Raw genomic sequence first — 26,155 nt, 5'->3', positions numbered from 1 at the left:
TACAATTTGCACGAGCTCACCAAAATTGGACAGTTGAAGACTGGAAAAATGTTGCCTGGTCTGATGAGTCTCGATTTCTGTTGAGACATTCAGATGGTAGAGTCAGAATTTGGCGTAAACAGAATGAGAAGATGGATCCATCATGCCTTGTTACCACTGTGCAGGCTGGTGGTGGTGGTGTAATGGTGTGGGGGATGTTTTCTTGACACACTTTAGGCCCCTTAGTGCCAATTGGGCATCGTTTAAATGCCACGGCCTACCTGAGCATTGTTTCTGACCATGTCCATCCCTTTATGACCACCATGTACCCATCCTCTGATGGCTACTTCCAGCAGGATAATGCACCATGTCACAAAGCTCGAATCATATCAAATTGGTTTCTTGAACATGACAATGAGTTCACTGTACTAAAATGGCCCCCACAGTCACCAGATCTCAACCCAATAGAGCATCTTTGGGATGTGGTGGAACGGGAGCTTCGTGCCCTGGATGTGCATCCCACAAATCTCCATCAACTGCAAGATGCTATCCTATCAATATGGGCCAACATTTCTAAAGAATGCTTTCAGCACCTTGTTGAATCAATGCCACGTAGAATTAAGGCAGTTCTGAAGGCGAAAGGGGGTCAAACACAGTATTAGTATGGTGTTCCTAATAATCCTTTAGGTGAGTGTATATAAATATATTGTCTTAATGCAAGGCAAGGAGGAAAGTTCGAGTGGCCAAAGTCTCTCCAAGGATCAAGATTTGCAGAGATTAGTTGAGTCTCAGGGTCAGAAAGCCTTAAAAAAATCAAACAACCCCTACATCGCCACAAGTTGTTTGGGAGGGTTTCAAGAAAAATCCTCCTCACTCATCCAAAAACAAACTCCAGTATATTCAGTTGTCAGACATGACTGGAACTTAAAAATGGACTGGATTCTATTGTACTATGTGCCCGCTGGGATCCATCTGTACCACATGTATGCAGATGACACACTTATATTTGTCAAACGCACTCAGTTTTGGTTGTTCTTAGTGTCCCGTTTTCATGGACTTTCAGTTTGTTTTCATCAGTCACGTGTGGGTTTTTTTGTCTTTGTTTCCCGCCAGTCATCAGTTGTCTCGGACACTCAGATCATCACACCTGTTCGTCATCTCCTCATTATCACTGTGTATTTAAGTTCCTCACCTTCTCTCTGTGTTTGTAGGTTGTTGGTGTATGTGTGTTATGCACGCTGTTACGTTGCCTTCATCGTCTCATATTACCCGAGTTTGTTTTCATTAAAAGACACTTTTGTTCATTGAAGCTTTTTTGAACGCTCCATCTTCTTCTTGTGACAATATTTACCAATAAAGCTGGAAATGAGCAGTATTTGAAGTCCCTATTGGTCTGTCTGAAAAAGGTCAAAGTCTGGCTGTCTAATAATTTTTTTCAGCTTAATGAAAGAAAATCTGAGATATTACTATTTGGTCCACCAGAAAATGTGTTGTGTAGAAATGTGTAGAAAATTATATATATATATATATATATATATATATATATATATATATATATATATATATATGGCACGTACATTTGCTTCCCATCCTATGTAGATTGTAGAAGCAGCTCACTTGGTTAATGTTTTGTTTTGTAAAACTTAGGTAATGTTTTGTTCTGTATATTTATGATGTTCAGAGCCCTAAACTTCCATTTCTTTTTTTCCCAGGTTACCATTCCCATGGCTTCTGTTCTCCCTTTTAAACAGTATGAGCCCAGTAAGGGTGAGTAGTAACGGCCTGTTCTGTGCCATCGTGCTACTCTTCCTCATGCTCATCTTCGTCATCATCTCCATTGCTGCCTGTAAGTGGAAAATGAGCAAACTGCTGGGCTTCATCATGTTCCTGCTCTATATCGTCTTCCTGGTGGTCAGCGTCCTGTTGGAGGACAAGGTCATCGCCTGCCCTATCTCTATCTAACGTCTGTTCTCATTTACACACACACACACACACACACACACACACACACACACACACACACACACACACACACACACACACACACACATACACACACACCAACATGAAGCTAAAATCATGTACCTGCTGACTTTACCTCACCTCTGTAGTGATTTATTTACTTATGACCTTATGACAAAGAGTTTCTGGCCTGTGTGTGTTTATGGGGTTTTACACACTTAAACAAATGTTTTAAAATTAATATTTTTCTTGTTTTCCAATAAAAATATCTAAATATCCTAAAAGAAGATAACTGAAATAACAGAAAACTGACCTGTCTACTTGTTTTCAGAGAATATATCTATTATATCTAAACAGAATATATCTGTTTATTTTCGGTAGAAGGTTTTTCTTTTCGGTTTAAGAATAAACTTAAAAATTGTTGCATTTTTTTTAAAAACAAAAATAAGATAAAAGTATTACTACTTTCACTTTTTGCTTAGGTTTTTTTTTTTTTTTTTTTTTTTTTGCTCCACTCATTGAAGTGCAGTTGAAGGTATGAGATGATCTTAAACTAGGGCTGTAACGGTACACCAAACTGAAATTGGTTCATAACTGATTACACACTCTTGTACAAAATCATGTTAACTGGATGAGATTCATCGACAGTGTTAAAACCTCAGATTTTATAGATTTATTTATTAATTTTCAAACAACATGCAAGTTCAGTTTGCACAGTGGTTCGAGAGCCAAAGAGCAACACGGATGGAGCTCTCCGAATGATCTCTGATTATTTCTTCACTGGCACGTCAGCTCTTTAATCACTCTGTAGGAGGCACTAAGGATTTATAACCAGACAGACGCTGTGATTATAGCAGCCAGCGTTTGGTCATTTCTCAGTCTCTGTAGGCCAATTGTTCATGCAGTGAATGTGCTGCACAATTGACTGATAGGTGGTCTGGAGCAATCTTTCCATGATATGACTGATATATTCTTCAAAATAGTTTTGACTTTGCATGAGCTAGTGGTCATTGTTAATTTTCTGATTTATTTATTTTTTAATATTTCTATTATGTTTGTATGCTAAACACACATGTTGAGAACATGAGAAAACTTTCTTGTAATGGTGGTAGTAAATAGAAATACAGTGTATGCTGCATGTTTGACAATTCCAGCACGTTTTAATGGGTATTTATTTATATTTTGTTTATTTACATAATATAATCCAGCCAGCAGACCCATTCAGCTTTATAATATAGCAAATAAACAAACAAAAAAGTTTATTTAATGTTTATTTTTTTATGAAATGCAAATTATTTTAATCATAATGGAATGCTAAATTAGTCTGTAATCCATTACCTCCATAGCTTTAATAAAATGACAGACAAAGATTGACTTATAATGTATTTTAGATACAGTGGAGTTATTTATTGATATGTTGAATGTTGTTAAAGCAAAACACCTTCAAAGATAATAACTGTTTATTATTTTTCAGTTTCAGTTCTGCTCTGTTGTTTCAGTTTATGGTGAAAGTGTGTAACATTTAATGGCTGCCACTTGTATCCATTGGAAACAGTGGCAACAAATATATTTAGGTGTTTTTTTTGTTGTTGTTTTTTTTGTTTTTCTGGATCCAGGATGCCATACTGGATTTTTTTTAAAAATTTTTTTTTTACTGATTATTTATAGGATATTAATTTAAGCATTTACATATTTGTGTTTTTTTCTTTACATATTGCCTGTGTGTCAAGAGGCCAAAGTAGCCAGAACTACACTGAATTTTGAACATATTGTTTAACCTGGCATGTCATCCTTCCTCTGTAGACACTGTTTCTATCCTTTTATTATAGTTTTTATTTCAGGGAACCACAAATGAGCAAAATGACTGCATGTTGCTTCCCCGGGCATAAAAAAAGAAAAGAAAAACCCTTTAATATTCACTAATTTATAGAACATTTGCGTTAAATAATATTATAAATGCAATGGAAATGTGTAGATGCTTATAGTCTGTAGTTCAGTGTAAAAAAAAAAACATCTAGAAAAAAAATATATAGCACTCCCAGCTGCTGAAAGACGTGCAGTGATTTCCCTAAATAGTCAGCGTAGCACAATCCCTGTATTTGGACTGGAAATCAGCCCATTCCGAGACGGTAAAGTAGGCAAAAAGTTCTGATGCATGCATGAAAATGTGTAGCCTAATTCAAGATGTGCTCATTGCTTTACTGTAAGGTTCAAAGACCAAATATTTGCATAATGGTTTGCTTAACAAATAGTCCTTCATTAACGAAAGAGTAATGTGCTAGCACTGTCTTAAGTTCTCTAGATGAGTAAAAACACAAGAATTTATGAGTAGCGTGATCCATGTTACCACTAAGGGTGCTTAGGACTCTTTGTAATCTGTACAGACACTAACTAATATAAGCGCAGAACTCGCTGATCAAGAACATTCACATAACACATAGGCTAGTCTATACACTAGCGTTAAACTTCTTTCATATAGTGATTTTATTTGTGGAGGCAGTCGCTCTATTTGTATATATTTTTTGAGGCAGACGTTTTATTTGTTTTATTTGTAAAAAACAAAAACAACTTTTATTAGTAGCTATTTTGAAAAAAAAAAAAAAAAAAAAAAAAAAAGTTGGCTCAACACAAGCCGAATGCAGATGCCTACAAGGCGCATCGTTACCTTAGCAAATACTGCCCTCTAGTGTGCCATCTTTATTTTTGTAGCTATGATTCAAACAAATACAGATCTAAACAAAGCCATATGTTTCCCTTTCGTTCAGTGTTTACTGTTGTAAGTCTGTTCTTTGTGAACAAACACATACACTGAAATGCTTAGGCCTAACTGTATGGGCTACAATTTTTTATTTTATAATTTTTTTGGAAGAAAATACAATATTCCTGTCAGCCCAATATGTTATTGACATCATATTTATTTCTTTAGCAGAATCTACCTTATTTTGCAATGCAGAAGTAAACTATTTTCTATTTGCTGTGAATGTACTGACTTCCGAATCATTAGCCGCTTAATATCTTGAAGAATAACATAAGTACAATAAACTGTAACTATCTGCGCTACAAACCAGTGTTTATAATGTTGCATGTTTATAATTACGACAATATATTAAAATAATATGGTAAGAAATACCAGTTTGCAATAGGCCTATCAAGCAACATAACAAGCTGTTTAGATACACCTTAAAATAAGCGGATGAACCGGAAGCCAGATACATTCAGTTTACAAATGGCCGCTCTTACATTAAAAATAAGGTGGATGAAAATCTTATATTGCTGCATGTATCTTTCCATTTCAGCGGTCCACGGGTTACATCTGGAAAGAACTGTAAGGCTTTTATTTTCTGAACCAATAAATTGTATTTCAGCTGATCTGACTGACAAAGGGAACATGTGAATGTGTAGGCTATTAAATATGAATATGGAGATATTAAGTTGAACTAATGCTATTTATTATATGAATAAACATAGAAAAAGTTAAAATGCTCAAACATTGAAAGGTTTTTAATAATAATAAAAAAACAGATGATGGTGAAAAAAGGAAATGTCACTGATTAAAGCAATGTAACTATTTCTAGGCATTTAAAATATATGTTTTTTATTTGTTTTCTCGGTTTCCCTCATATTTTAACACTAAAATTTACGTATCAGTAGTAATTTTCTATCCTAACTTGTTACACCATGATATTTATACATTTTCCTCATTGACATCTGACTTTTGTAATTATTTTGTATTTTATTTTATGTGTTTTGTCTTATAAGAGGGCTGTAGAAATACACAGTATTCAAGTGCCCCTGTTTTATCCTGTTCCATACTTTCTTGCAGGGTAAGGACTATTTTAATTTAAATTTTGTCTTGTGTCAAACATAGCAACATTGATATGCACTGTGCATAATTATGTGTCTGTTTATTTAGCCTATTGTTTGTTTGCTCTGAATGAGACTGAAGCTGAATGCTTGGCCTGAATTTACATAAATCTGGATTTAAATCTTCTTCATTTTTAGACTTTAAAGGAGTGAAAATGCTAATTCTGTTAACTTGTTCTCTTTCTGGCCCCTGTCTCTGTCTCCACTGTTGTCTTTCTTTTTCATAAAACTGCACTTTTGTACTGAATCACGAGATTCACGCCTAGTTATAGACACGGCATGCCAACAATCGCTCCATCACTCAGTGTTTAATGTTCCATTTCACGTGAGTAATTTCGAATGTACATATATACAGATACTAATAAAATCAGAATATAGAGAAACTGTTTATGTAAATGAAAAGTATGTAATAAAATAAATAAAGGCAAATATAAGGGCACATTTTCTGTGGTGAATGAAGTTTTTCATAGCAACTGCAAAGATGTGAAATAAAGTTGAAACTCACTCACCAACAGGACTCCGTTTTCTTTATTCTACACATAAAATATATATACCCACTTTATATTGTCTTATAGTTTTTCACAATTGCTAAGACACTAAACCCCATTCTCTGAATCAAATTCTCAAAGGCCTAAGCCTATTTGTCAAATAAATCTCTTTCTGCAAAACGTCTCAGGTTACGACTGTAACCCTGGTTCCCTGAGAAGGGAACGAGATGCGTCGATGACGCTTTGGGAACGCTTCTGCGTGATTGCGTCTGAAGCACTTGTATCAACTAGTCCAATGGCGAGAGTGGGCATCACGGGCGGGTGACATGACGACCAGGAAAGGATAAAGGACATCCGGTTTACAACCGCGCTAGCTTCGAAAAGAGCCGAAGCAAGTCGATCACAGGGATGTAGGAAGTATGGCAAAGTGACGCATCGTCTCGTTCCCTTCTCAGGGAACCAGGGTTACAGTCGTAACCTGAGACGTTCCCTTTCGAGGGAACTCGCGATGCGTCGATGACGCTTTGGGAACGAGAATGCCCAATACGCCATACGAAACAGAACCTGTCTGTGTGAACACTGCACAACTAAGACAAGAGCATTTGAGAACCTGGGGAAGCACCCAGGTCGAAGTGGCAAAACCTTACGAATGTGAGCGGAGAGGACCAGGCTGCCGCATACCACATCCTACAAGGATATCTACATATATAATAAGGCTTCTAAGCCGCCATACTCCTGTCCTGGTCTAAAAGCACCACGGAGGAAACAACCCCCCCCCCCCCCCCCCCCAGGGAAATACCACCAAAAGGGACATGGTTGGCACTAAGGCCGCCACGTAGGGGATAACCCTGCGGAAAAATGAACCAGCAGTAACTCCAGCACTGTACCAATCGGGCAGTAAACTGGGCCCGACTGTCCAAGACCCGCAATATGAAGTGAAAAACCCATCACTTAATACATAAAGTTTCCTCGTGGAGGGAGCTCTGGAGAGAAGTATGGTCTCCACAACCTCAGTTGAGAGACCAAAGTCAATGAGTTGGGCCCCCTCAGAGGCCAAACCCACGGGATCCAAATCTCTGGGCTGGGTGAAAGATCACCCAATCCACTTGAGACTGAAGGTCCCTCCTGACTGGAATCTCCAAGGGAGAGCTGTCGAGGAGAGACACCAGGTCCGAGAACCAATAGGCACGGCCAGTACAGTTCTACTAGAAGTATAATTATCCATCCCGGCGGACCTTCTCCAGAACTCCTGGGAGCAGAGTAATCGGGGAAAGATGTACAGACGTAGCCTCGGCCATATCCATACCACAACGTCCAGCCTCAAGGGAGCTGGGTGTGTGAGGGAGAACCAAAGTGGGCCGTGCGTCGTATCCTGAGACGCGAAAAGATCCACTTGTGGCTGACCATAAACCCCCCAAATGTGCTCCACCACCTCAGTGTGGAGCCTCCATTCCCTGGGCCTCAGCCCCTGCCTCAACAGGATGTCTGCTCCAACATATTTATGTATTACCATATTACCGATGTGTTGTCTGTACGGACAAGCACATGATAGTCCCTCAGGTCTGGGAGGAATGTCTCAATGCATTGAAGACTGCCATCATCTCCAGGCAATTTATGTGCCAAAAAAGATGATGACTCCTCCACAGGCCCTGGGATGAGCGGCCTCCCATTACCGCTCCCCAGCCGGTGAGGGAAGCATCTGTCGAGATAGCAACCCGATGGCAAAGAGCTCCCAACACCGGAACCTGGGAAAGGAACCAGTATTTCCTCCATATAACCAAGGCGCAGAGAAACCGCCGCGTGATCTTGATCGTACGAAGTGGGTTTCCCCTTGGGGAGAACCCTCTGGCTCTGAGCCATCACTGCAAAGGGTCTCATGTACAGTAGGCCAAAGGGAATCACAATGGACCTGCTGCCATGAGGCCCAACAGTTTCTCGAACTGTTTGATAATGCGTGACTGCTCATGTGAGATAGGAACCAGTATTTCCTCCATATAACCAAGGCGCGGAGACACCGCCGCGTGATCTTGATCGTACGAAGTGGGTTTCCCCTCAGGGAGAACCCTCTGGTTCTGAGCCACCACTGCAAGGGTCTCATGTACAGTAGGCCAAAGGGTATCACATTGGACGCTGCTGCCATGAGGCCCAACAGTTTCTTGAACTGTTTTCACAGTGCGTGTCTGGCCTAGCTTCAACTCTTTTGTGGCTGTGAGGATAGCAGCTACACGAACGGGCGATAATGTGGCTCGCACCGTGACTGAATCCCATACCACACCAAGGAAAGTGGTTCTCTGTAATGGAGAAAGCACACTCTTCTTGGCATAGAGTCTCAACCCCAATTCCTTCATCTGAGCGAGGACGACATCTCGATGCCGAACCACTAACTGCTCTGATTCCGCCAGAATCAGCCAGTCATCGATGTAGTTCAGAATGCGTAGCCCTGCAGCCTGCCGAGGCCAGAGCTGCATCTACGCCCTTTGTGAACGTGCGGGGTGATAGAGCTAGACCGAATGGAAGCACCCGATGATGGTATTCTTTGCCCCCAAAAGAAAACCACAGGAACTTCCTTTGTAGAGGGAGGATGGAAGTAAGCGCCTTCTAAATCTATCGTGACAAACCAGTCCTCGGATCTGATTTGAGTCATTCGATCTGTTTGAGTGTGAGCATCTTGAACTTGAGTTTCATAACTGCACGATACAACAGACGAAGATCTAAAATGGGACGCAACCCCCCATCCTTTTTCGGAACAAAGCACTGTAAAACCCCGATTCTCTCTCGGGCGAGTACACCTGCTCTATAGCTCCCTTCGCTAATAGAGACTCTACTTCTTGCTCCATTACCAGAGCCTGCTCGGGATGTACTAACACGAGTAGCACCCCGTTGTAACGAGATGGAGGAGAACGAAACTGGATTCTGTAACCTTTCTCTATTATCTGCAGGACCCATGGAGATATATTCGGCAGATTCTTCCACTCTGTCAGAAAATCTACTAAGGGTACCAGTCTCTCGAGACTGGCCTCTGATGTTATTGTAACAGCCACTTCGGTGACCTGAAGCATCCTGGCAGGAAACAACCGAACTGACTGTTTTTGAACCCCCCAAGAGGGTGCGAGTTTGACACGGTGTTGTGGTGTCACTGAGCCATGTGCTCGCTGGAGGCCGCTGCGCCCCGAGACCAAGGGTGCGGGGTTGGCAGAACGGCCTCCTGAGGGCACCGAGGTGGGGCGGGCACCGTATACTGAGGTGTACACCGCTCCACCCCGGTCGGGGTTGCCCCCAGAGGTCTGACACCAGTGGCATCAGGACCTTGGCCGAAGCCTTTTTCACAGAAAAAACAGTCCTCAGATCCATCTTCTGCTTTAAAGGCTTCTGTTGAGAATGCCATTCTGGTCCCCAATCTTTCTGAGGGGGAGCACAGGAAATGACACTCTGCCTGTACAAGGAGTTTGTTAATGGCTAGTGCTGCTCCGCCCAGCAGCCCCATTTACGAAATTATAAACTCCAAACTCATTGTACACAGGAGATTGAGATGGAGAATCTTCAATTCCCTTAACTCGATGCTCAGCACATAATTTTACCATTTAATTCCTCCAAATTAAATGTAGTAAAAGATCAACCAGACAAGTTACACGGTCTGGATGAAATGCTGAACTTATACATGAATCTTAACTAATAAAAGTCAGATAAGCAAATTTAAATGCAGCCCACTTATTTAATTCCTCAGAATCAAACAGCAAAAGATCAACCAGACAAGTTAATATAGTCTGTGGCTGAATATATAAGCTTATATATAAAAATAGTTTCAACATATAATAAAAGAATCCTAAATTCGTAGCTTGCAATACACTGTGTATCTCTTTAAATCAATGCATTGCATTTGTATAACCACTGGATTCTTATTGCAGTCTTTTTTTAAATAAACAGTAGCATGGGGAAACTCCCGATAGTGAACACACATCGGTAATGTTCATGAATGAACGTAGCCAGTCCACTATTATTGTTATTGCAGACCGGTAATCTACGCGCTGCCGCAGCACATGCGAGATCCGAGATCGAGTAACAGAATCTTTATTGCAGACCCGTACCTCGCGCTGCCTCAGCAAACGCGAGATCCGAGACAATAATCTTTATTGACTTTCTTCCCTCGAGAAGAAAGCCATCGGGAGCAGAACTAAACTCTCGATAGTGCAAATGTTACACGTCGGGAATTTATGAATGAACACTGTCAGCCCCTTTTACTAGAGCTGACCGTGCATGCTCCACTCCCAAACAAACAACACATGAATCGCGTGTCCACTCGTAATGAAACGAGGGCAGGGAGTAACACACGATCCAAAGCTGTTTGCTCCCCATACTCCTGTCTAGATATATATTATGCTTGTGGTTGTGGACATGCATCGATGCTCAGCACTCTACCTCCTCAGAGATAGACTACTGAAACACCGGGCTCTCTAACCAGGGCGGAAGAAGCCGCGGCGCGGGCTTCCGATCCCAGAGAGAGAGCGCTGGATCCCCCGGATAAAGGCAGAGAAAAGGCGGAGCCCGTCTCTAACCTCTCCGCGACATCTATTTGCAAACCCACAATACCAACTTCCGTGCTGCCTCGGCAACACGGTGTCGGTACTGCGAGGAATGCGAGCCTGAACACCCTCCTCAAAGAGTGACAAGCGGGAACGGAACGAGTACGACAGTAACTCGCAATGCTCGTAGTCAGCACCCTCGAGCGCTGACAGAACATGTCAGCGCCCGTTCCAAACAAACAACACATACACCGTGTGTATCCCCACCCGTAAAGACAGAGGGCAGGGAGGAACACACGATCTAAGGTTGTTTTGTTCGCCATAATATTTATGCTTGTGACAGACAACAATTAATAAGACAGACAGTATAACACAGAGCGCTTGCTGAGGCACAGAAGCTAGCGCGGTTGTAAACCGGATGTCCTTTATCCTTTCCTGGTCGTCACGTCACCCGCCCGTGACGCCCACTCTCGCCATTGGACTAGTTGATACAAGTGCTTCAGACGCAATCACGCAGAAGCGTTCCCAAAGCGTCATCGACGCATCGCGAGTTCCCTCGAAAGGGAACCTTAAAGTTCAGGCAGTTAGACACCATTTGCAAATCGCATGCATTCTTTGTGCAAATCTCTGAACACATTCTCACTCACTAAAACACATTTTGCACTGTGATGCACTTGTGTTGCAAAACGGTAAAGACAAGTGGCAAAAGTTAAACACAACTACAACACAGTTGTCATTGTTTACACAATGGCTCAAAATGGTTCACACTTTTTTCTAATGACGTGATCAAACCAACTGTATTACAATATTACAGTTATAAGCCAGCTCAGAGTGCACTGAATGTTCATACCAAATGGATGGAAACAATCTGAGAGGGAGAGGAGGAAGAGTTCTGTTCAATAGTTAGTGGACTAGGAGGTAGAGGATGAGGATGAGAAATAGCAAGTTGTGGAGTGTGTTGTCAAGGCTTGATCCTGCACACAAGAGGGTTTTTCCTTTTGCCTGGCAAGAGACATCATTGCTGTGAAATCTAATTGCTGTGATGTGGAGTCCTAAAGCCAGACCCAGCACGAAAATGTGAATTTGCAGTTGCACAACTTTTGGGAACAGTTTAATTAAAGGTGATGTAGTTACACATTAGTACATGTACTTACTATAGTAATAACAGTAAATTGTGCATAATTACAAGTAACTCACCCTACACTAAACCCTTACTGTAACTCTATAGTAAATACATGCAGTTAGTTTTTTTTTATTGCTAACACTGAAGCCACATTTTAAAAGCTCTTCACACATTCAACTAAACAGAAGTCTGTGCGGACCAAACTGTGAATCATGTTATTGCTTTCACACAAAATGCATTCAATGATCACATTTTCCAAAATCCATTAACACTTTTGTCACTCTTCACATACTTCACCATCTGCAAAACATCTGTATCTGTAGCACATTTTTCGAATGCTGACACACTGCTTTCAAAACTGATAAAAGCACATTCGAATCAGAATGATGATAAACTCTGTGCATTTCTGCAGGAATTTAATTGAAATATAAAATCTTAGCAGAATATTTACAATGAAATTAAAGAATTATTCCAAACACAACTATTTGCAATTTTAGCTGAAATTATTACCAAAATAGCTTTTGGTAAATTGGAATGGCTTCAGAATTTTTTTTTTTTTTTTTTTATTTTTTTTTTGGAAACATACAGTAGATCAATGAAGACGAAAAGAATGGTGGGAAAAGAAGATTGGCATCTACACACCCTCACAGTACTGTACATCCATCCATCCAACCATCCATCTATTCCATACTTTTTCAAAGCGCTTGTCCTATGTAGGGTCATGGGGAGGCTGGAGTCTTTCCCAGGATAGCAGGTTGTAGGCATGAAAACACCCTGGAAAGATGACCGGTCCATCATAGGGACGACACACGCACATATTCATATTCACACTCGCACCTACAGGTAAATATACAATCTCCAATTCACCTGTCCTGTATGGGTTAATACACACAGAGAGAACATACAAACTCCACACAGAAAGGCCTCCTGCACAGCTGGGACTCCAATACTGCACATACGGGATTATACTATACATGTTAGGGTCCCACTTTATATTAAGTGGCTTTAAGTACTATGTACTTACATGTACGTACATTGAAATTAATCATTTGATACAATGTACTTATTGTGTAACTACATGTTTTTACATTGTACTTACATTTTTAAAATTCCTGCATGTAATTACAGCTGTAATTAATTTATGTAATTACATTTGTAATTACACAGTTGACCCTTCCCTTACACCTTAAACCTACCCAATCCACCACACCTGTCCCCAACCTTACCCGTATAACACCTCAATAGCAGCAAAAGTGTTTTACAATACAACATGAACACAATAAGTACATTGTACTTATTTTTTTTATGTAAGTACATAGTACTTAACGCCACTTAATATAAAGTGGGACCCATGTTGATTATTTATTTTTTTAGTAAAACTTCTTATCTTTTGCAGGTAAATTACTATGTGTGAAGATATAGAAAATTTTTTTTATAAAATTGCTGCATTTCTCATTCATTATTTGTGCAGTAATACAGTCAGTATAATTAAAATATCTTATTCTCACCCTATAATTCTCACAGTGGTGTTCTGTTTAGTTTTTCTTTGGACTTGTCTGCCTGTCTTCAGTTGTCACGTGTCTTCATCACCGTCATAATCGGTTCATCTGTTTCACCTGTGTTCACTTAATTATCATCATCTGTGTTTGCATTTAATTTCCTTCAGTTCAATCAGTGTTGGTCCGATCTATGTGATGTGTAATGTGTGTTGCTCTAACCTGCTTACCTGTCTGCCTGTTCCTGCGTATGTATATTAAAAGTTTAATTTTGTTCTGTCAAAGGGCTGCCTGCTGTGAGTTTGTTTGCTTCGGTGCTGTAAGCTCCGTCTTAACCTCGTATTTCTTTGATTTGAACCATCATTTACTACAATTTGTAGTTGTTTATACTAAATACAGCTTACCCAACATCTCAGATTAACCTGACATCGCTAGCTTCCGTTACTACTAGCACAACACGCTAGTAATTCGCTACTGCTAGCCTGTTAACGCGCCACCCGTGCGCTCAGCTATTTTTTATTTATTTATTTTTCTCGCGCGCGCCCGTGCCTTTGAGTTCATTAAAAGCTGCTCAGGTGAGTAAGAATCAGTCAACAAACACGGTGAGTAATGTCTTGTCCTGTTATTGTCACCTGCACTTCATGTCACATGTTTAGCATAGCCTTCTCTGTTGGCAATATAGGATTTATATGTGATAAATGCAAGGAGTCAGTTAGGCTGACAGAGAAGATTTCAGAACTAGAGACACGCATCCAAACTTTAATTGAGGATAGTAAGAGTGCTAGAGCTTTAGATACTATTTTGGATGCGCCTAGCGTGAACTCTTTACATGGTGCGGTTCCAGCTGAAGTAGTGTCTGAGCAGCCGGGCAAATGGGTGACAGTGAGGGATCGCTCTAGTCGCGGATCAAAAAAACACTCTTCCGTTCCGATTACCATAACAAATCGATTTGCCCCACACAGTGAAACACCCACTGAGAATTCTGTTGATTGTGCCCTAGTAATTGGTGATTCGATCACACGGAACGTGAAAATAGAGACACCAGCCACCATAGTCACATGTTTGCCGGGAGACAGAGCGCCTGACATCAAAGCAAATTTAAAAGTGCTGGCTAATGCTAATCGTAAATTCTCTAAGATCATTATTCATGCCGGCACTAATGATGTTCGACTACGCCAGTCGGAGATCACCAAAATTAATATTAAAGAGGTGTGTGAACTCGCAAGTACGATGTCAAGCACTGTAATTTGCTTTGGCCCCCTTCCTGTTCGCAGGAGTGATGAGATAGTTAGTAGATTGTGTTCACTGAATCGCTGGCTGTCTAAGTGGTGTCCGCTTAATAATATAGAATTCATAGACAATTGGAAAAGTTTTTGGGGCAAACCTGACCTGTTGAAAAGAGATGGTATTCATCCCTCCTGGGATGGTGCTGCTCTTCTCTCTAGTAATATGGCTCATAGTCTTAGAGCTCAAACATGACAAATTGGGCACCAGGTCAGGAAGCAGACAGACTGGCTTAACCGACCGTCTGCTAGCGGCCTCGCGTCACCCAGGTCAGATAAATCCCATCACATAGAGCCTCTTTCACCTAGCTATCATTATAGAGACTGTGTCTGTTCCCCGAATTTGGAAATCCAAAAAACTTTTAAACCCATCTAAGGTTAAAAATTTAATTGATGTTCAACAAATAAAAAACAGCTATAATACAGATGAGCAAATGCTAAAGCTTGGGTTGCTGAATATTCGATTGCTTACTTCAAAAGCACTCATTGTTAATGATATGATTTCAGATAATAACCTAGATGTGCTGTGTTTGACAGAAACCTGGCTAAAACCAAACGATTACATTACTTTAAATGAGTCCATCCCGCAAGATTACTGTTATAAACATGAGCCTCGTCTGAAACGCAAAGGGGGAGGAGTTGCTGTAATTTATAGTAATATTTTCAAAACCACTAAGAAATCAAGTTTTAAATATAATTCTTTTGAAGTGTTAGTGCTTAATGTAAAAATATATAGTATAAATGATAAATCACGTTTGAGATTTGTGCTGGCTACTGTATACAGGCCACCAGGGCACCATACAGACTTTATCAAAGAATTTGCGGACTTTCTATCAGAGTTAGTATTGGCTGCAGATAAAGTACTAATTGTTGGTGATTTTAATCTACACATCGATAATGAAAAAGATGCATTGGGTTTGGCATTTAAAGACATTGTAAACTCAATTGGAGTTAGACAACACGTGTCAGGACCTACTCATCGTCGTAATCATACTCTAGATCTAATATTATCACATGGAATAGATGTTGATGCCGTTGAAATTCTGCAGCAGAGCGATGACATCTCAGATCATTACCTAGTCTCGTGTAAACTTCATTTAGCCAAGGCTGCAAAGCCGACTCCGTGTTTCAAATATGTTAGACCTATCACTTCTGCCACTAAAGATTGCTTTATCAATAATCTTCCTAATCAGTTTCATAATCTTAGCATCCCGGATAGCTTAGAAGAACTTGATATTGCAACAGAAACTTTTAACTCTCTCTTTTCCAACACAGAAGTTTCCAAGCAGCACAGCAGTAATGATTTTATGAACTTCTTCACTTATAAGATTGATAATATCAGGGACAAAATTATAACTATGCAACCGTCTACTACAGTATCGCATTAGGCAGTGCATTGTAGTCTCCCTGAGGAAAAATTTGATTCATTCGTTGCTATAGGAGAGGAAGAATTTACTAAACGCGTTAAATCATCTAAATCGACAACATGTATGTTAGACCCTATACGGACTAAGCTACTGAAAGAGATGCTTCCAGAGGTCATAGATCCTCTTCTTAATATCATTAATATGTCTTTGTCTCTAGGATACGTACCAAAAAACTTTAAGCTGGCTATGATTAAACCGCTTGTTAAAAAAACCCAACTTGATCCTACAGAATTAGTCAATTACAGGCCGATCTCGAATCTACCTTTTCTGTCAAAAATACTAGAAAAGGCAGTATCTTCACAACTGTGTTCCTTTTTAGAAAGAAATGATATCTGCGAGGATTTTCAGTCAGGATTTAGACCGTACCATAGTACTGAGACTGCTCTCGTTAGAGTCACAAATGATTTGCTCTTATCATCCGATCGTGGTTGTATCTCTCTATTAGTGTTACTCGATCTTAGTGCTGCGTTTGACACCATTGACCACAACATTCTTTTAAATAGACTAGAAAACTATGTTGGCATTAGTGGAATTGCACTAGCATGGTTTAAATCATACTTATCTGACCGTTATCAATTTGTAGCAGTAAATGAAGAGATGTCTCATCGATCACAAGTTCAGTATGGTGTACCACAAGGCTCAGTACTAGGACCGCTGCTGTTCACTCTGTACATGCTACCATTAGGAGATATCATTAGGAAACATGGAATTAGCTTCCACTGTTATGCTGACGATACTCAGCTCTATATTTCTTCAAAACCTAACGAAACTTACCAATTCACTAAATTAACAGAATGCATAGCTGATATAAAAAATTGGATGACTCGTAATTTCCTACTTCTAAATTCTGAAAAAACAGAGATTCTAATTATTGGACAAAAAACTTCCTCACGTAAATAACCATAGACTGTAAAAAATATGGACAAAGCGTCTGTGACGTCACCCATAGACTTTCTGAAGAACGGGTTTGAAGCCGTGTATGGGGGGTATGGGCGGCGCCATCTTGGAAAATCTTGGGAAATCCTAACCCCGCCCACCTTCTAACGCAGCGCGCGTCACTCAGCTTGCTCTGCTACTCCGGTTATCTCTGTGTATATTTTAGGCAACGAAATATGTTATAAAACACCATACTAACTCTTTTCGTTTTCATTTAAAGAAATCTTAAACATTATAGCCACACAAATGTGGTTCAGGCAACGCATATTGATTATATTCAACTGCACATAACGTTTGCCTATTTATGAAAAAAACAAAATATAAAACACAAACCTGCCTCTTTTCATTTTAAATATAATATAAAAATATTACACATTTTATGGTCCAGGCAATATGTGCATTTGTACTAAACAACAGATTTTGTTTAGAGATTACAGATTACAACATTACAGATCATCTTCGTTGTATTAAAATTTAAAATGACAAAACTCAACCCAGTCTCTTTTTGTTAAATTTCAGTTTTATCAATATTAGCCATTATAAAAGTATACGTAAAAGGTATAAGAAGCTATACAAATAAAGCAAACAATTCAGTCAAACATACAAAGTCAGCGCTCTAGTCTAACCATACATCGGTAAATTTAAATAGCTTATAAAGTTATGAAACTTCCCCTCAGCCAAAACGATTGCCCAGGGAAAAAAATGTAGATTCACGAGACCAAAAATCGCCCATTAGATATACACGAGACGATATAGATATACACAATATCTCATGTTTAACCACTAAAGAGACGCCAGAGTCCGCGGCATTGGCGGCAAACCTCATAACGTCAAGCCGATGAAAGACTGCTCCAGGTGGGGTACATGAACGCCGAGCGCCCGGTCATCGCTGGATCAACTGGATAAAATTTTCATAAATCTTTAAATAAACCACAGATTTGAGCTTTAAACAACTACATTCTCGCCTGAAAAACTCTTAAAACTACATTTCGTGATACATAAACAGTAGTATTATATGTCAACTGTATTAAAAAATGGCGCTTCTTGTTGTCATTCTCCGTGGCGCTGCCTTGTCAGCTGTCAATCAAGCTGTCACTCAAAGTTAACCACGCCCTTATTGTCATATATTTTATATCTAAATACGATCTAAACTAACAAGTTAGAAAAAAATTCACCCCCCTCACAGTTGTCAGGCACTCGGAATCTATCGAAAAATACAATAAAAGTCCATGGGACCAACTTGTAAAAACATGAATTTATGCTGTGAAAACGGACATTTTAACATGGGGGCTATGGACATTTGCTCCCTTTTGGGACCTCCCTCTAGCGGATTTTCGATGTATTGCAGTTTTTCGCACTTCCGGGTAGGCTTCATTTTTCAGATCAGAATGTTGCCGCTTGGTAATAACCTAGAATACTGTCTAACACTTGATGGCTGCTCTGTTAAGTCTTCGTCGTCGGTTAGGAACCTGGGTGTGCTCTTTGATACCAATCTTTCATTTGAAAGTCACGTGTCTAGTATCTGTAAAACCACATTTTTCCATCTTAAAAATATATCTAAATTACGTCATATGCTCTCATTGACAAATGCGGAACAATTAGTTCATGCTTTCATGACATCAAGGCTAGATTATTTTAATGCTCTACTGGGTGGTTGCCCTGCACGCTTAATAAACAAACTACAGCTAGTTCAAAACGAAGCAGCTCAAGTTCTTACCAGAACCAGGAAGTATGACCATATTAGCCCAGTTCTGTCAAAACTGCACTGGCTCCCTATTAAACATCGCATCAATTTTAAAATATTGATGATGACTTACAAAGCACTAAATGGTTTAGCTCCGCAGTACTTGAGCGAGCTCTTAACGCATTATAGTCCTTCACGTCTATTGCGATCTCAAAATTCCGGCCAGTTGATAATACCTAGAATATCAAAATCGACTGCTGGCGGTAGATCCTTTTCCTATTTAGCACCAAAACTTTGGAACAATCTTCCTAACATTGTCCGGGAAGCAGACACACTCTGTCAGTTCAAAGCTAGATTAAAGACACATCTCTTTGACATAGCATTCACATAATACATTATAGACTTCTATAATTCAGTGTTAGGCTGCATAGATTAGGTCAGCTGGAACCGGGAACACTTCCCATAACTCCTGATGTACTTGTTACATCATGAGAAGAATGGCATCTAGGCTAATTTTAGTGTCTTTGTTTATCCCGAGGTCTTCCCGCAGCCTGCCCGATCCAGGCCGTATCCAGATCTGATGAAGGCCCTTCGCCTGGACCCGATGACAACGCAGTGCTGAAGTGCCAACTAGTCTCTCCCTATGGAGGATCCCTTTCCCACTCTACAGATAAAGCGTCGTCGGGAAAACTCAATTTGCGTATCTACCCCGAATTGATAAAATAAAATAAAATTCTGAATCAAAACTATAAGGAAACACCAGTAATTTGTTTAGGCTTGGTTTGTAGGGAATAACAAACCTGCACACATATATTCAAACGCACATAACTATAGAACCAATTCTTAATGCGCATGTGAACGCCATCAGCGTTTCTCACAGGATCGCGTTTAAAGTTTGTGTAGAGAGAATGGTGTCTTCTTGGCGGCCCCTAATTTAATAACAAATGATCGTTGCGACGGAAGCGAATCAATCAAAATTAACTTTAGCTGTAAAATAACTTTATTAAAGAACCGCTATAAAGCCAAAACAGTCTCTGTTACCTTAAATTATACGTTTATCTCTGTAAAGCCGCTTTGAAACAATCTACATTGTTAAAAGCGCTATATCAATGAAGATGACTTGACTTGACTTGACAAACAGTCTCCTGCCTGTTCCTGAGAGAACCACAGAGTTACAGAAATGAAATACTGATTTATGTGAAAAATCATTCAAAGTTTAAAAATAAAAGTTCATTTATGTAATGATCCCTGTTGTTAGTGTTTTTCAGTTCAGTGTGTTTTCTGAATGAGAGCTGTTGCCAGTTTTATGGTGGAACAAGCTTATTTTAAGATATGAAGTGTTTTATTGGTCTGGGTGAGTTTTGGAGGTGAGATTAACTTTTTGACCAAGGTTCATCTTGGTAATGCAGAATGTATGAAGAGTTTTGAAACACTGGCTTCAGTATTGCCCGATGCTTGTTAGCAATTGAAAATTAACATCCAGCGTCCAGCGTCCAGCGTCCAGATCCACCCGCACCTCCTGGGGTGGAAGATGGGACGGGGCTTACGCCGAGAAGGTCAATCCCTGATGTTCACCATGACCCATTCAGCAAGACTATTGGATAACACTGGGAAAGCGTGCCCTTTCAAGTTTGGAAAATGATGCTGCGGAACCCATATCCTACTCATAGGGAGGTATCATGTGGAAATTACACACATGGGCCGGCCACTAGGGCAGTATTACATATTGAAGTTCTCTGAGGTAGCTCCAGCCTTGTTAGGGGAGAGTCAACACCCAGTCAGAAAGGCAGAGCGGAATCTGTCAAGGCCGTGGAACAATACACATATGGGATCACCGTAGGGATCACAACATATAGGTACCTAGCCTAGCACAGGGGTCAATCACTGGGCATACTTACGATGACTAGGCCTAGCGTTGGATGTTCCACCACGTCTGACTGATGATGGTGGTGGTGAAGGAACTCAATAGGGTTCGCCAACTGGGGAACTTTCCTGGAGCAGAATAGTGCACACATCTGGTCATAAGGAGGGGAATAACGCAGCAGGACAACACTTGAAGCGGGGTCTCCGGTGTTACTGACTATGGGAAGCAAGCACACAGGAGGATACCGGCTCTACACATAGGCTATAGAACCTAGCAAACGTGTTGGGTGTCACCCAGCCCACAGCTCTAAATATATCTGTTAGCGAGGCACCGTGCGCCAACGCCCAGGAGGAAGCAACACTTCTGGTAGAGTGAGCTCTCAACCCGAGGGGGCACGGCATGCCTTGGGTCTGGTATGCCAAGACAATGGCATCTACTATCAAGTGGGCCATCCTCTGCTTAGAGACAGCCTTTCCCTACTGCTTGCCTCCATAAAAGACAAAGAGCTAAGTCTGAGGCCCTGAAGCCCAGTGTTCCGGATGCACCCGAAGATGCGTTTCTGCATCAGGATTTTGAATAGGAGCCTGTGAAGGGTCCGATTCAACACTCGCAGGTATAAGATTGTCCGTAGCCCACCGCCTATCTTGGGTACAATGAAGTAGGGGCTGTAAAATCTTGTCTTCATATCAGCTGGAGGGACTGGCTCTATCGCCCGTAAGACAAGAGCACCCTCGTCTCGCACAGAGGTGAACTGAATGCCCCTGAACAAGGGCACGTTTGGGCAGGGGATGCTTGAGAAGGCTTGGATGTGTTCTCGAAGTGCACGCTGCTGCTTGCTGGTGACAGAAGAGGGGGTTGAGGGTGGAAAGGTATAAGTGATGTGGAATACCCCTCCAGGAGGAAGCACTCTTTAGACACAATTGCATCGCAACCGCACACTCCACCGGAGGAATATCCACGTACCTCTTGGCTGCCCCTACCATCGAGGGTAGTGAGAGGGGAAGAGGCAACGGACTGGTTTCTGGCAGAAAAAGGTGCCATCCACGACCTGGTGACCTCTTCATGCACTTCCGGAAAGAAAGGTACCAGGGCGGTGCGCTAAGAACCAGCACGAGCTGCCCAAAGAAACCAATCGTCCAATCTCAAGGGTTTGGGACATGGTGGAGACCTCCATTTGAGTCTAACTCTCTTGGCGGCCCAGGAAAGCATAGCTGTCAGCTGGGTCAGGCTCAGGCAATGCTCTCCCCAAAGGGGGCAACACAGCCGAGTTTCATCCCCGGAGGTCTCAAGCTCACCCTCCGATGCAGCGATCGACATCTGATCATCCGGCGGCGCCCCAAATGAGAAGACAGGCTCCCCATGGGAAGGACCAGCACGCTCAGCCGGAAGCTCCACAACTTGCGGTGAGCTAGAGGAGTAAGGGGCCCACAGAGATTAGCTCGGCGGGAAAGCCTGTGATCCTCAAGTCACCCTGGCTATTCGCCGAAGTAGACCTATTCTGATGCCCAGAAGAAGAACTAGATCGGGGTATAGGTGAGGGGACTCCCACAGTGGGTGCATGACTCATCCACAAAAGCTACCTCAGCTTGCTTGATGCCCAGACACGTAAGGCAACGATCTTGACTGTCAGTCGGCGCCAAGAAACGACCACATCCAGAAACACACAAGTGGAATGACATCTTTAAAAAGACGCAATGTCACACTCGTGCTTGCTCTTTCAGGGAAATTTAGCTCTCTGTAAAGCGTTGAAGCGCACAGGAGAAATGGCCACAGGATTGGTTTTAATTTATTGTCCTCAAACAGAGGACTAATCTGTTTATTTTAATTCTACACTGATTAAAAAAGAAAATCAAATGTGTTTTGTATTATTTTATACAGAAATAAATTATTTATAATTCAGATGAGAATAAAGTTAGTGTTAATTAAAATTTTAAGGAAAAGAAATATATTGATCTGAAATTTAGCACATTAATTTTAAATTCATTCAGGTACAATTACCAAACATATCTCAATGTCTTTTTGTATTTTTATTAATTTAATTAATAAACTAATTATATAAAACTATTGTCAGTGCACAGAAAATAAACTGGTTCTATGCCTTTACTTTATTAATAAAACTTGTTGAAAAAATACAAGGCTTAAGACATTTATTTTCCTTTGGTGGTACAGCCTGAGACATGCACAATAAAATAATTGCCTTCTGCATTTTTGTTTTGCTTTTCCCTCCATTGTACCGAACTCATACCGAACCGTGATGTCTGAACCGAGGTATGAACCGAACCGTGACTTCTGTGTACCGTTCCACCCCTACTGTATACGTAAGATTCCCACCACTACTTTCAGGGACCAGTTGGTGAACCTGCAAGCGCTGCCCCTGGAGGAGAAAGACCCAGCCCTTGCTTTGCTCTGTCCCGTTCGGCTTTGCACTTGTACGTGGACTGAACGCAGAACTTCAGGACCTCAGATTAGCTCTTTGTCTGTACAAACTCATAAGTACAAACCTGTGATAGAGTAGGTGCCCATATGTTGTGATCCCTACGACAATCCCATATGTGTATTCTTCCATGGTACGGCTCCCCTGTTGGCGAGCCAGAGTCTTTCCCTGAGCAGAGTCCTCTCTGACGGTATTGACTCCTGAATGTGTGATTGCATGTGCTAATATTTATACCCGCTCTACCAGGCGGAGTGCATGATGCAAATCTCGCACACCAATATGAATTGGCTCGTTTAGTTTAAACTCGAAAGTGATTGGGCTCTCAGGCCAGATTCCAGTCGTTCTGACATAACGTGAATGAGGGTTACATACCTAACTGAGATGTTATTTATTGGCAAGGTTCTTTATGGTTAAAATATTTTCTTTCTTTTAATTTTAATTTTTTTTAAACGTTCTTAAAAGAAAAAAAGATTATTTGAAGTACTGTTCACTGAAAGATTCTTTGGAACCAAAAAATGTTTCTTCTATGGAAGTGGTTTTCAACCCTGGTCCTGGCACCCCCCAACACTGCACATTTTGAGTATCTCCTTTCTCTGACACCCATTTGAGGTCTCTTGAGTCTCTACTAATGAGATGATGACCTGAATAAAGTGTGTTTATAGGAAGACATCCAAAATGTGCACTGTTGGGGAATACTTTATCCCAAGAGTATAATATAATATTAATAAACCACTGTATAACTGAACCAACGCTGACGCTCTGTCCCGAAGGACTCTGAATGAAGAACCCTGTCAAGAACTTTATCAAGCAGGAAGAGAGCTAGATAGCTTGCCATGCAAGGGCTGTCGCTTCTGCCGAAAGGTCCACCATCAATGGGCCAGATTCGAGGAAGATGTCGATGATGTCTTTGACCGTCAGAATGAGGGTAGTTGCACTAACACTCCCAGTGATGTTAATGAAGTAGGTGATGACATCCCAGCTCCTTCCTCAAACTGGCTGCAACCTCTGAGTCCCGAAAGTCTCAGGGAAGAACAGTTAGCTGACCCAGACCTTTCAGTTCTCCATAAATGGATGTCTGATGGTTCTTTGCCATCTTTCAAGTGTAAAGATTCAATAGAATGCTCTTGCAGATGATACAGTGTTATGTGGACCAAAGTCAGCGGAATTGGGATGAACAATGAAACTTCCCTTACTCACTGCAGCATACAGGAGCACTGTGCATTCAGCGACAGGCTTCACACCAAACCAGCTGATGCTGGGGCGAGAAGTTTTCCAGCCACATGACATCTGGCTAAGGACGGCTGAGGTTACCAGGTAAGCTAAAGGTACACCTGAGTTTGTCCAAGAACTGCAAGCTAATCTGCAGCAGGCTAATCAAGTAGCGCGCCAGAACTTGCTCTCCGCTCAGACACGGCAGAAAAAGGTCTATGACCTACCAAGTAGGTGATCTTGTCAGTGAGGGTCAGTAGCAAGAAAAAGGCTACAGTCCAAAACTCCAACCCCCATGGAAAGGGCCATTGGTTGTCACAGCACGCTTTGGACCAGTGCTCTACCGAGTCAGGGACAGACGAAGTGAGAAAGTACTGCATCATAATCGCTTACAACCCTATCTAAGTGACCACATACCTGCCTGGATGTAGCGTCTGTGACACAAATACACCTGCACCGAGAAAGGCTCCCTGGTTTCAATAACTGCTCAGGTACCTGTTGCCACAGGAGCAGAAGCACCAAACCCGTCATCCTCTGACAACTCTGACCTCTGACCCTTCTTGTAACGAACTCTAACTGTGACCCTAATCCCTGTGGAAAAGGGACGAAGACAAAAAGTGGGCGACTTGTTCGAGCCCCAAGTCGTTATATGGACTAAAAGAAGAAAATAGAAGACCACAAAAAGTTAACTGTTTACCCTCAGTGGTGCAGAAGGAACTCTGCAGAGCTAAAAAAAAGGAGGGGGGGGGGGGTGTTATAATGTTAGTTCAGTAAATGCATTGCTTGTTACAGTTATTTCACATGTATACATAATGTGTTCTTATTAGCCAATCAGATGTGTGTACGTCATTACGTAGGGATTAGTTCACTGATTGTTTACGTTTAGTGTCAGTATGCTTGCAGGCTCCGGTGCGGATGGTTGTATATAAACCCATCAGCGCTGGGCAAGAGCATAAAATCCCCGTTGATGTACAGTTGTGTCTTAATAAGTAAAGTTCCTGAACGGACTCTCTTTGTTGTGTGCTTCTCTTCATGCCTCCACGGACACTGAGAAACCAAAACGAGAAAACACAACAATATTCATTGAATAGTTCATGACAAACACCATTTTCATTTACAACTGTGAAGAGAAGAGAGTCTCTGCTGGAATTTAAGATGGAGGTTCGAAGAAAAAGCTATAACGTTTTCCTCCAGCACTTTAGTACTGCATACCATAGAGAACAATGTTAGCATAATGTGATTGATCACTTTATTGTTTTACGATGATTCAAATATATCATATTGAATTCAAATGTCACGAAAGGCGCTGCGTTTCCCAAAAGCATCGTATGCCTAAGTAGATCATAAAACCGTTGCCACTTATGGTCTCGTCGATCAGCTTAGCTGCCGATGCTTTTGGGAAACGCAGCGGAGACCTGAATCAGCCTTTCGTGACATTTGAATTATCCGGTGTAATGCGATCTCATGCAGAATGCAGAGCAGTGATTGGAGTAAACGAGTTTCTTCTTGTTAATAATGCGCACAGAACCGCTGAATGAACCGCGCCGCTCTGAGACGCTGAAATTGTTAACACAACATGTCGCAAGCGCGCGCTTCATGAAACAAATCGCACTGATTTCTCTGTCGTCTGTTCAACACAGCACTGTTGTCTTTCAGAGATATGGTCGTCGTAAGAGTGCGTTGTTTGCGTTCCCTTGCATGCATTTTGCTACAATGCAAAAAATATAGCCTATATATAAAAAGTATTTCACATGTAAACACACGAGCACGAAAGCGTTTTCTGCGCTGAACAACGCAATGCGTTTAACAACACTCGCAGCATAAATATTAGTATTGAAATTCTAGGTCCTGGGCCTACTGTCAAATAAAATTATTAGTCTATTATA

The 26,155-nt window shown here is 41.2% G+C and overlaps 1 protein-coding gene and 1 long non-coding RNA gene across 7 annotated transcripts in view; one reads left to right on the top strand and one right to left on the bottom strand.

The window, feature by feature from the left end:
• Positions 1 to 5,146, top strand: part of LOC307155603 (solute carrier family 24 member 2) — a 120,270-nt gene extending 115,124 nt beyond the window's left edge. For all 6 annotated transcript variants that reach the window (XM_079866392.1, XM_079866390.1, XM_079866395.1 and 3 more), the window contains one exon: positions 1,692 to 5,146. In XM_079866392.1, coding sequence (XP_079722518.1) covers positions 1,692 to 1,941 — 250 coding nt within the window. In that variant the 3' untranslated portion in view covers positions 1,942 to 5,146. The remainder of the gene's footprint in view (positions 1 to 1,691) is intronic.
• The window catches only part of LOC307155625, an 821,100-nt gene that overhangs the window by 164,103 nt on the left and 630,842 nt on the right, over positions 1 to 26,155 (bottom strand). The gene's annotated exons all lie outside the window — the stretch shown is intronic.

This window comes from Squalius cephalus (assembly GCF_949319135.1).
Source record: "Squalius cephalus genome assembly, chromosome: 3".
NCBI lineage: Eukaryota > Metazoa > Chordata > Actinopteri > Cypriniformes > Leuciscidae > Squalius > Squalius cephalus.
Note: the sequence above shows the minus strand (reverse complement) of the source record. Positions and strands in the feature narration are given on the sequence as shown.